At 37.2% G+C, this 12478-nt stretch overlaps 1 protein-coding gene across 1 annotated transcript in view; it reads left to right on the forward strand.

The window, feature by feature from the left end:
• LOC128667110 (polycystin-1-like) overlaps positions 1-12478 on the forward strand; it is a 248997-nt gene that overhangs the window by 139607 nt on the left and 96912 nt on the right. The window contains exons 24-25 of the mRNA XM_053722016.1: positions 11323-11874; positions 12252-12402. Coding sequence (XP_053577991.1) covers positions 11323-11874; positions 12252-12402 — 703 coding nt within the window. The remainder of the gene's footprint in view (positions 1-11322; positions 11875-12251; positions 12403-12478) is intronic.

Raw genomic sequence — 12478 nt, forward strand, 5'->3', positions numbered from 1 at the left:
CCCCGGTAGTATGAGACATATTCTAGTAGTATAATTGAGGACCACCCTGGGCCAGTCCACAGCTCTCCTGACTCTGTCCATGGCCCATCTAACCACACCCACATCACACCTGTGGCCTCTCCTGTTGCAACTCCACTCACACAAGCCCACTCGCCCCCCACAAGCCCCTCTCAAACCTAATTGCTAACCGAACATGAAAATATTAATATTTCACATTCCAATGTTCTTCACATAGCATAATATGTTCTATTTATTCATAAATACATTTTTCTACATATATCTGATTGTATTTTGTTACAATATATATCTAGAAGATATATATTACAAAAAGAAAAAAAGAAAATAGAAAAGCAAGAAAAGAGTTTAAGTATTCCCTATGCCAGCACAGACCATCAATATAAAAATGGTGGTTGCCGTTCCAGAGATAACAAGCCCTTTTCCCACAGATATTAGATGCTTGATAATCATATACAAGAATTAATGTTTAATAATATAAACAGTACATACATGCAATAAAAGCAGATGAAAAAATTGTACCTATATATGATAAAAAGATACCTATATACCAATGGCCATTGGGAACTATCTACCGTTTAGATCAGAGCTCTTAAAGTAATAGAATGGAATAATGGTAAGGTTAATAATGCCTTAGTCCGGCTGTCCTGTCGATAGTAAGGATAAGTATGCTCATATGAGTAATCCAATACTGGGGCAGCTTATTCCAATGAAGAGTCTGTATCAGCAAAAGCAATCCATATAAATAATAAATTAATGCCTCCAAGCAAAAAGCAAAAGAATTCATTTAGCAAAAATTCTCAAGTGTTAGTAAAAGCAAAGCAGTTAATGCATTCTGAGCAGTGTCAATCTGTTATGCAGCAGGGAAGCAGTTTATGCATTCTGAGCTGATTCCCTGCTGCATAACAGATTGACACTGCTCAGGATGCATGAACTGCTTCCCTGCTGCATAACAGATTGACACTGCTCAGGATGCATGAACTGCTTCCCTGCTGCATAACAGATTGACACTGCTCAGAATGCATGAACTGCTTCCCTGCTGCATAACAGATTGACACTGCTCAGAATGCATAAACTACTTCCCTGCTGCATAACAGATTGACACTGCTCAGAATACATAAACTGCTTCCCTGCTGCATAACAGATTGACACTGCTCAGAATACATAAACTGCTTCCCTGCTGCATAACAGATTGACACTGCTCAGTCAGAATGCATGAACTGCTTCCCTGCTGCATAACAGATTGACACTGCTCAGAATGCATGAACTGCTTCCCTGCTGCATAACAGATTGACACTGCTCAGAATGCATGAACTGCTTTGTTTTTACTAACACATGAAAAATTTTGCTATCTGATTTCTTTTGCTTTTTGCTGATAGACTCTTCATTAGAATAAGCTGCCCCAGCATTGGATTACTCATATGAGCATACTAATCCTTACTATCGATAGGCATTATTTGTATTTCTAAATTTATTATGCCCCCTTGCACCCCTGGATACATTACTTTCTAGTTATCCTGGGTTATCCACAATTCTCTAATTAGATTGGTTCTGAGCTGGTGTACCGACCACATTTTATATATATATTCAAAGAAAAACAAGTGAGGAACACTTGCTAAAGAGTGTACTGGAAAGCACTCACAACACAACTTCACTTAATAAGTTAGATGGGTGAACACAAAAACAGGACAAATCAAGCCCCAGAAGATGGGGGATGTATTTAAAACATAACTTTTATTATTGACAAAACTAAAAAAATCAAACGTGTTAAAACCAAAATGTGGATAACAAGATGCAAAATTGACAGGATATCAGCACTGTATATGGAATTATGGACACTAGTGTAGGAGGGGCTGGTATCCATAATTCCATATACAAGTTGTATTGTGAGTGCTTTCCAGTACACAGTGCTCCTCACTTGTTTATCTTTGAATTCATTTCTCGGTGTACAGCACCCTTTTCCTTATAATAATATAATACAAATATGTAAATAACTTTATATAAGTGGTAAATACAGTATAGGAAACAACACTGGTAGTGCCATCGGTCTATTTGTTCCCCATAATATCTATCTATATATATATATATATATATATATATATATATATATATATATACAGTCATGGCCAAAAATATAGGCACCCCTGCATTTCTGTCAGGTAATGCACCACTTCTCCCAGAAAATTGTTGCAATTACAAATGTTTAGGCATTCTCATGTTTATTTCTTTTGTTTGTATTGGTATGACACAAAAAAGTGAAGAAGAAAAAAAAAAGCCAAATCTGACAAATTCCACGCAAAACTCCAAAAATGGACTGGACAAAATTATTGGCACCCTCAATTTAATATTTGGTAGCACACCCCTTGAAAAAAACAAACTGAAATCAAATGCTTCCTATAACCATCAATGAGTTTCTTACACCTCTCTACTGGAATTTTGGACCACTCTTCTTTCACCAACTGCTCCAGGGGCGAGATTACATATACAGCGCAGGCTTCAGCGCAAGCGATGCAACCTGCGCCGCCCGTAATTTCACCTTGCACATCAGGGTATTACATAAACCCTGCTCGCAGTTCATAAAGTGCTGTAAGACTGATAAACTAGCGATGTCCAGAAATGAGTGTAAATACAAATTTCTGGAGTCGCCAGTGACTTACGGCACTTTAGAAACTGCCGGCGCCTAAGAAAAGTAAAGAAAATAACAAATCTCCCGTAACAGTCTAACACGCCTCACAAAAATAAACCCAACACGTAAAACCCCTATATCCGCAATCCCCCCTCTCACTACTAATAATAAATGTATTAACCCCTAAACCTACAACCCCCCACAACACAATAATTAAACTATTAACCACTATATCCGCCATCAAACCCACACCGCAAGTAATAACTAAATTATTAACCCCTAAATCCGCCAACCCCAACATTGCAAACTACCTATTAAAACTATTAACCCCTAATCCGCCATTAACCCACAACGCAATAAACCTATTAAAGTATTAATCCCTAAACTGCCAAAGCCCACAATACAATAAACCTATTAAAGTATTAACCCCTAAACCACCAAAGCCCACAACGCAATAAACCTAACCCCACTAACCTAACACCCCATAAATGAACCCAAATTACCTAATTTACAAAATACTAAAGATACTATTAAATTAAAAAAAACTAACACTACTTTAAAAATACAAATAAACTAAGTATAAATTAAAGGGACAGTCCCTTTAAGCTACAATTACATAAAATAAAAAAATCTAAGATTACATAAAATAAAAAATAAAATTACCAAATTTTTAAAAAGTATACCTAATCCCTATGAAAATAAAAAAGCCCCCCAAAATAAAAACACCCCCTACTCTAATAAACTACCAGTAGCCCTTAAAAGGGCCTTTTGCAGGGCATTGCCCAAGATAATCAGCTCTTTTTCAACAAAATACACAAAGCCCCCCTAACAGTAAAACCCCTAACCCACCAAACCCCCCCAAATAAAATAACCTAACACTAAAAACCCTAAACTACCCATTGCCCTTAAAAGGGCATTTAGCTCTTTTACTGCCCACCCTATCTAAATAAAATAAAAAACCCCAAAAAAACCTTAAAAAACCCTAAGTCTAAGCCCCAGGTTGCTACTCAATTTAATACAGAGCTAATATAGATATACCAGTGGTTTAAGCTTGTTTTTAATTTGCTGCCTAAGAGTATTAAAATATATGACTTTAATTAGAATTTTATTTATATTAATTTGGTCTTATGATTTTTTTTAAGCCCCATCCCTGCTCCTACCCACCACATATCACACTTTTGCTGCGGGGGGAAGGGCTATCCCGCCTTTCCACAATTTTTGTTCTTAAATCCTCAGACAATTATTTGCTGCTCTTTCTCTTCTCCATGCTCAGTGTGGTACTCAGAGACAAACAACAGAAAGGTTGAGTCAATTTATCACCATTTTAACTGGTTGTCGGTGTGATTTTTATATTGTCAGCACCTGTTAATTGATACAGGTGAGTTTAATTACAAATTACAGGAGCATCACAAACTTGGAATGCAATTATTTCTTACAATTTTGAGAAGGTGCCAGTAATTTTGTCCAGTCCATTTTTGGAGTTTTGTGTGGAATGTGTCAGATTTTGGCTTTTTTTTTCTCCACGTTTTTTGTGTCAAACCAATACAAACAAAAGAAATACACATGAGAATGCCTAAACATTTGTAATTGCAATAAATATAGGAATATCTACTTATAAATACATAAATCATATTACCCCATGTGAAGAACAGTGGAATGTAAAATATTTACAGTAAATACACAGTATAACACTTAACACTATTAAATATGAATATTGCATAAACATGTTTTTACAAGTTTTTATCTACTTACTACTTAACTGCAAAGGGCTCCAATGCACTTATATATATGTCTATAATGTCTATATATATATATATATATATATATATATATATATATATATATGTGTGTGTGTGTGTTTTGTATTTACATAGGGGAGGTTACAAAAGCCTGTGTCACCCTGGGAGGTTCCCAGTTGGTTTGTTTGGAAGTATGCATTGTGTGGGTGCTGGTTTAGGGTCCCAGGAAGGGGGAAACCTTGTTGTGGTCCTGGGCTTGATCCTTTGGCGCCAAATGTAACTGACTTCCCCCAGTTTTGCTTTTAAACATTACTGTAAATCTGCTGGCGAGTGCTAGGTTTTTTGTGTGTTGTGTTGATAATGTTTGTAATGCTTCTCTGTGGGTCTGTCACCCAGGCTGCTCTGGGGTTAACTGCCTGGGTCGCTCTGAACTTTGCCACTGTCTGTCAGTGTCCAGGGCTGTGGAGTTTGCTGTGGCTAAGGATGTGTACCCAGTCCAGTCTGTGAGTGCGGTCCATTCCTGTGTTTTGTATTTACATAGGGGAGGCTGCAAAAGCCTGTGTCACCCTGGGAGGTTCCCAGTTGGTTTGTTTGGAAGTATGCATTGTGTAGGTGCTGGTTTAGGGTCCCAGGATGGGGGAAACCTTGTTGTGGTCCTGGGCTTGATCCTTTGGCGCCAAATGTAACTGACTTCCCCCAGTTTTGCTTTTGAACATTACTGTGAATCTGCTGGCGAGTGCTAGGTTTTCTGTGTGTTGTGTTGAAAATGTTTGTAATGCTTCCCTGCGGGCCTGTCACCCAGGCTACTCTGGGGTTAACGGCCTGGGTTGCTGGGAACTTTGCAGCTGTCTGTCAGTGTTCAGGGCTGTGGAGTTTGCTGTGGCTTAGGATGTGTACCCAGTCCAGTCTGTGAGTGCGGTCCATTCCTGTGTTTTGTATTTACATTGGGGAGGTTACAAAAGCCTGTGTCACCCTGGGAGATTCCCAGTTTGTGTGTTTGGTAGTATGCATTGTGTGGGTGCTGGTTTAGGGTCCCAGGAAGGGGGAGACCTTGTTGTGGTCCTGGGATTGATCCTTTGGCGCCAAATGTAACTGATTCCCCCAGTTTTGCTTTTAAACATTATTGTGAATCTGCTGGTGAGTGCCAGGTTTTCTGTGTGTTGTATATATATATATATATATATATATATATATATATTTGCATAAGAAGAGAGAAGCGCTATGGAAAACAGACTGATATACTTCAGGAAAGTTCTCCTCTGTGAAAAGAGGAGGTGGTAAATCGCCATAAAACTAGCTGATGAGCTGTTGTACATTCCTGGTAGAGCGCTTGTCTCTTCGTATGCATATATATATATATATATATATATATATATATATATATATATATATATATATATAAATATACATTTTTAAAAATGAATAATCCATAGAATATATCTATATATTTTAAAGTGTTTAATATTTTTTAATAATTTATATTTATATATTTTAAATATTTTATATGTAATATTTCAATAACATGCATTAAGTTGCACTAACCCGACTGTGTTAAGATCTAAATTAAGAAACGCAATGAGCACAACGTATATTTTACTTTCCTTTGTTCTTCACATGGAAAATAATGTACAGATGTATTTTGAAATATATATTTCTAAATACATCTGATAAATAAATACATATGTGCCCACATCTACACACACATATATATACTATATATATATATATATATATATATATATATATTTAGACATATATGTATGTATCACTATCTTAAATCCCTATAAGACCTCATATCTTTGAGTCCGTATAACTTTTTATTGTAATTTTTTTATTCATCTTTATTATACAGTGTTATTATTACTGTAACTGTACTGTGAGTTGTGACACTTTTTATTCCAGTGTAACAGTTAATATGATGAATGAATATGATATTAGATTGCTGTAAATGTTAGATTGCCAGGAATTCTCACATTCAAACCAGGACATTGCCCTCTTGTGGCAGCTGTTCAAACCAAACAAATTATGTACATTCGTGTGCTAAACTCTGATAATACCTGGTAAGGAACATTTACTTTGTGGGAAATAAATGATGCACACTATTGTATTTTTATTAGTTTCAAATTCAGCCTTTTTCCTATTCAATAGAAAAAAAATTATCCATCGTTTGCCAAGGAAAATGTAATACAACACCACAATGTTATATTGGTATGACAAAGAAATAATATGACTGCCAGTGTTAGTTAGTACAGAACATTTTTCATAGGGAAAACATTGGAGTATTATTAAATAGTGTTTATAAAGATGTGAACTGAGCATGTGCAAAAATAATAAAGGGCCATATTTAGATTTTTAGTGGTCAGTTCTGGTCAGTTAGACATATCAACAAATCATAGGAAAATGTTTGATGGATATGATTATCCTGTCTGTAAGGGTTCTCAATACAAAGTGTCCCCCGATGTTCACAACAAATTAAAAATAAAATAAAATAGTTATATCAAATTTGAAAACACCATGAACACAGTTGCAAACCACTATGCATGGTTCTACTAAGGTATCCCCACTGTAAAACATAGGGGTGCAAGGGTCCGTTTTACAGCCCAGAAAACACTAAAACCCATTTAAAATACAATTGCTTGCAATTTCTATGGCATTCATGTGCAACATAGGGCCGGATTTATCACAGGTTTGGAGTGCAGTCAGCTCCAGGCTCGCATGAGTGAACCTGATCACCGTTTATCATTTGAAAGAAGAGAGTCAACTATTTTAAAAGAATGTCCACTCCTCCCTCCACATTAAACAGGGAGGAAGATAGGGCCTCTGCTATAGCTCTCCTCCCTCCTCTGGATAAGGGCCTGTTTTGTTTTAAGTGGTCATCTGCAACCTGTAAGCAGATGGTCATTTTCCAAATGAGAGCAGTGTTGGTCCTGAGTGGAACATGCTGTTGATCCAATCCAATCCTGCTGATTTAATCAGTGACAGTTTTCACTCAGGACCAGCAGTGCTCAGCGGGTCCCACATGGTACTCCTACTTTGTGTTTAACCTTTGTGTAGTGAAACATGAAAAAACAACAATATCCACTTCTCACAAATAACCACAAACTCTGCTTCTCTTTCATCGTCTCATCTTCCCCCATGATTCCCTTAGACCTGCTTCCTTCCCTTCCCCCTACTGTTACACCCATCCTCACACACATCTTCAACCTTTCCTTTAAAACTGGTACATTATTATTATTACACCTGTTCTTAAAGGATCAATACAGTAAATTTGCATAATCAACAAATGCATAAAAAGACAATACAATTGCACTGACAAATGTCAAAGTTATGTCTATTTCCACTCGTGCATCATGTGACAGCAATCAGCCAATCACAAATGCATATATATATATATATATATATATATATATATATATATATATTCTGTGAATTCTTGCACGTGCTCAGTAGGAGCTGTTGACTCAAAAAGTGTAAATATAAAAAAAACTGAGCACATTTTGTTGACGGAAGTAAATTGGAAAGTTGTTTAAAATTGCTGCTCTATCTGAATGATGACAGTTTAATTTTGACTTGTGTCTCTTTAAAAAACCCACAATAAATCCAAATACCACAAATCTCTCTTCTTCCCCTTGCCTCTAAACTTCTTGTGTGGATCATTTATAAACGCTTATCACACTTTCTCTAATCCAACCATCTTCTTGACCCTTTGCCATCTGGCTTTGGTCCTAACAATCTACTGAAACTGCCATCACAAAGGTGACAAATGACCTGCTCACTGACAAACAATTCTAAAGGTTATTACTCCATGCTAATCCTTTTAGACATATCTGCAGCACTTGATACTGTTGACCATCCACTGCTTCTCCAAACCCTTCAGTCTTTGGGTATTTGTGAAACTGCTCTACTGTGGCTCTCTTCCTACTTTTCTAACCTACTCCCCTCTAACCCTCTCTCAAGGCCTAATGTACCTTGCTGCACCTAATGTTCCCTGCTGGCTTGTGTCACCAGCTGCCTATCTAATATATCATCCTGCATGGCTTCTCACTGCCTAAAGATGAAATCTATAAAGCTCTACTCCTATCTATTTCTTCTACCAATGTCCCAGTTCCTCAAATCATACTGTGGAAAACTCTGTCATTATCTCTGCCCCTCAGGCCATATCTGACCCAGAACTCTCTTTTGCTCCCATAGAAAGTCCTTAGCTAACTACTGCCTCTTCAAACTTAAAAATATCTATAAAACAATTTCTCACTCAATCATTTCCTGCCTTGACTATTGTATTCCTATCCTCTAGGTTCTCCCAAGCTACCCAGAACATTATAGGGGATGGTGCATTGAAGAAGTGCACCAAAACCTAGAAAAGTATGCTTAAATAGCACTCTAGGCCCTGACCGATGGGCAGTGAAATGCCAAACTAATAAAATATAACTTTTAATGGTCTAAACTAAAATGAGTAACATACACAACATTAAAAATGACACTGAACACTAGTCCTGTGTGATAATAGATAGGTAATAGGGGTTTTATTGAAGACAATCTAGCCAATGAGTGTTAAAGGATTACTTTCTGTTATAATTTTTAAGCTAAACAACTAACATATTAAAGTTAATAAACATTAATTAAAACCTACTGACCTATATTTTCTCCAAAACGAAGTTTCATAACGTTCTAAAAGTTATATCTTTTATTCACCGATGATGTCACGTTATCCTGCCCACTATTTTCAGCACTGCATGTTCAAAATACTTAAACCAATAACTTTGTGTTTAAAGCGCCATTTTGAAACCTAGGTATTGTAAACGGATTGGTACAGAGCAAAGGATACCCACGGAGTGGGTTTGGAAAACAAATAAATTTGCAGGTTAGTTAGTTAGTAACAGGCATAGAAAATATTTACTTACAGTGGCCCTTTAATAAATAAAGTCCCCTTGTATGCAAAATAAAGTTGCTTAGAATGATCAGCAGATTAGTCTGACTTAAGTATATAAGACAGCCATAGGAGTGTATGTGATATCAACCACCGTGTACTGTTGGTGTTTACGTTTGAGTTTTATGATAACTCAATGTATTACGGTATCAAAAACGTTAGATTTGTAATATGTGAAGTTGATAATATCTCTGCTTCATAGCATATTAATGTATTAATGAGTTAGTTTAGGAACTAATAGCATATCAATACCAACTTAACCCTATCATTGTGGGAGCAGTGTATAAAAATATACATTAGCTTAGAGTATGAGAAGAGTTAACTCAAAACTTTACTAACAAGTATTGTGGTTATATTTCATTATATATTTGTAGATATATTGCGACAATTATTATCCTTGCCTATGTATGCAATTGTATAAATGTATCATATAAATATTATTCGTTTGTAATCTCAACTTCACTCTATAGTTGCAAAGTTAATAAGCAGATAAGTTCCCATAGCACCTCAGTATTATCGTTCATTAAATGTGCACAGAAAGATACCTATCCCTTTAAATGTTTGCCATGGAGCTGCAATAGTCTTAGCTCTAATAGATTGCTGGAGAAGGAAAACCAGACATCTAGTGTTTGTGGATGTGAATTAGGCAACAATTCGTTCCTACTTTTGCAACATAGTAACAGTCAGATAGTCAATGCTGTTAACGTGTGTCGGGCTCCAGCTGACAACAATAAATTGCTCCAGTATATAACGCTACTAGGTGTGTGTTCTCTGCTCCCCTAGATCATTTCCTATATATAAAAATATTTATCGTAGTATGGCAGGTTGCTTATCGTAGTTTTCATATACTATATATTTAATCGATTATGCTATGGATCCTATTGTGGATCGTATATATCTTGTAAGTAACGAAATAACTCAATTCAAATGAAATAGAATGCTAATATATTTGGCTAAATAATTTCTCTTGGATGGCTGGCAAATTAAAATAAACTCCACAGTATAGCCCTGTGCTATAAAAGTCTTGGAATAACCCAGACTGTGTGACGTAGTTAACTATAGCTAGAGCGGCTAAAATTCTGAGCAACCAACAAACAGTAAACTAGTGTCAGGCAAATTAAAATAATAACATGAGCGTCTCCATGCTCACAGCTCTCCCCTAAAGCTCTCCCAAGCTACCGTTTGTCCTTATTGCAATCCACCATGAATTGCTCTGCCAGGCTCATCTTCCTTAAGCATCGCTCCACATCTGCTGCACCTCTCTGCCAATCTCTCCACTGGCTTCCCTTAGCTTCAAGAATAAAATTCTAAATTTGGAGCCTAACATACAAAGCCCACAACAACACTGCACCCTCCTATATTTCTGCCCTTGTCGGCAAATACTCCCCAACCTGCCCCTCCATTCTGCCTATGATCTACTTCTCTCTTCATCTCTCATTACATCCTCACAATCTCATCTGCAAGACTTTTCTAGAACTGCGCCTATAATATGGAACTTCTTGCCTTGCTTGTTCAGACTTGCGTCCAGTCTCCAAAGCTTCCAGCATTCCTTGAAAACACATCTGTTCAGGGATGCACACAACTTATTTTAAGATGTCTCTGCTGCATCTTCTCCCTCTCCCTCAACTTCCCCATATACTTAATTTAGAGTGTAAGCTCAAAAGTCCATCTGTCCTGTTGATTGCTTTTTGTAAAGATGGTTTACAGCTTCCAGTGACTCAACGGCAGGTTCCTCTACTCTTTATGATTCATGTAAATGTCTTCTGAATATTGTGATCAACATCTGAATACTTAACATTACAGTTGTGTAATATGTTGTTGCTTTAAATAATAATAATAATAATAATAATAAAAATCACCTGATCTGCCACACAATGATTTCACATGGAATTTATGATTCGCTACAGCGAATCATGTCCGCTCGACCTTTAATAAATCTACTCCTATGAGACTTTATGTTAAGTGCAACATTCATAGATCCATGCTAATCATTCTGACTTTGGCTACTTCTCCAGGTGGTGCTTTGGCTGTGTTCCCTTCTGATGATACGTCACTCTTTGCCTTTAACTTGACTCGGGGGCTGATGACATCACTGATGAGGACACATCTATCGAGTGAGGAACCTTTGTCATTGGATGTCCCTGGTGTTAAGGTACAGGCTGGACGTGTCCTCCCTGATCACTTACTCTGCTCTACACCATCTGAACATTGTAGGGTCTCGCTGCCACCCATATTGCTTGATGTTCTGGAAGGTCATCAAGAGCTGTTACAGATTATGACCGAGATAGACTCTAACACTTTCACTCCTGGAATCTTCCCTGATATCTCAGTAAGTTCTCATCTGGTGGCACTGGAGTTTAGTTCCCCAGAAGGGGATCCTGTGGTGGTGACAGGACTGCCACCTGAAGCTGAAATTCAACTGAGGCTGCCAGTGAAGCAAAAGGTTCCTCTAAATTCGACTGTAATTACTCTTCTTCCCAGAGAGAGCGCCAACCTCAGTGTGACTGCCAGTGTGGAGCACAGATCTGCAAGCTTGCACTTGCATATTAGCACAACTCTGCCTGAAGGTAAGTGGGCATCCCAGAAAGGCTGGTTTGGTTTGAAGAAATTTCTGAGCAGTGACAAAATCTTCAAGTGTTACAACTTCTTCCATAGAAGCTTCTGTAAACCAAGAAAAACTCATACATTTCCGGTGATTCATAACAAAGAGCAACATGTTAAAAATATATATTATATGAGCTGTTTAAATTTAAATTGAACCTAAAACAGCTGTATCAGATGTATTCTTCCTACTAATGCAGATGTGCACTTTCTATAGCTACTCACTGGCTGATAGATACTTTATAATAATGACAACAAGGACATATTGTGGTACAAATTTATGTATTGTGATAGAAGTTTCCACCATTACCTTAAATCAGAATATTCTGTTATATCTTTGCAGGATTGGACTGGACTCTTGAAGGTTCTCCTGGGCTGCTATTATCATGGGAATCTATCTACCAATCCAATCAATCTGACACTTCTGTGACCCAAGTCTTCAGATTTTCACCTAGTATGGGATATAACCAGGATTTCAGTGTACTACTACCCCTGTAAGCATATATACTATGTAACAGCTCGGTAAATATCCCCTCATCATATGGCACCTCCCTACAGCTCCTCCTCTAG

The sequence above is a fragment of the Bombina bombina genome, chromosome 1 (genome assembly GCF_027579735.1).
Source record: "Bombina bombina isolate aBomBom1 chromosome 1, aBomBom1.pri, whole genome shotgun sequence".
Classification (NCBI taxonomy): Eukaryota; Metazoa; Chordata; class Amphibia; order Anura; family Bombinatoridae; genus Bombina; species Bombina bombina.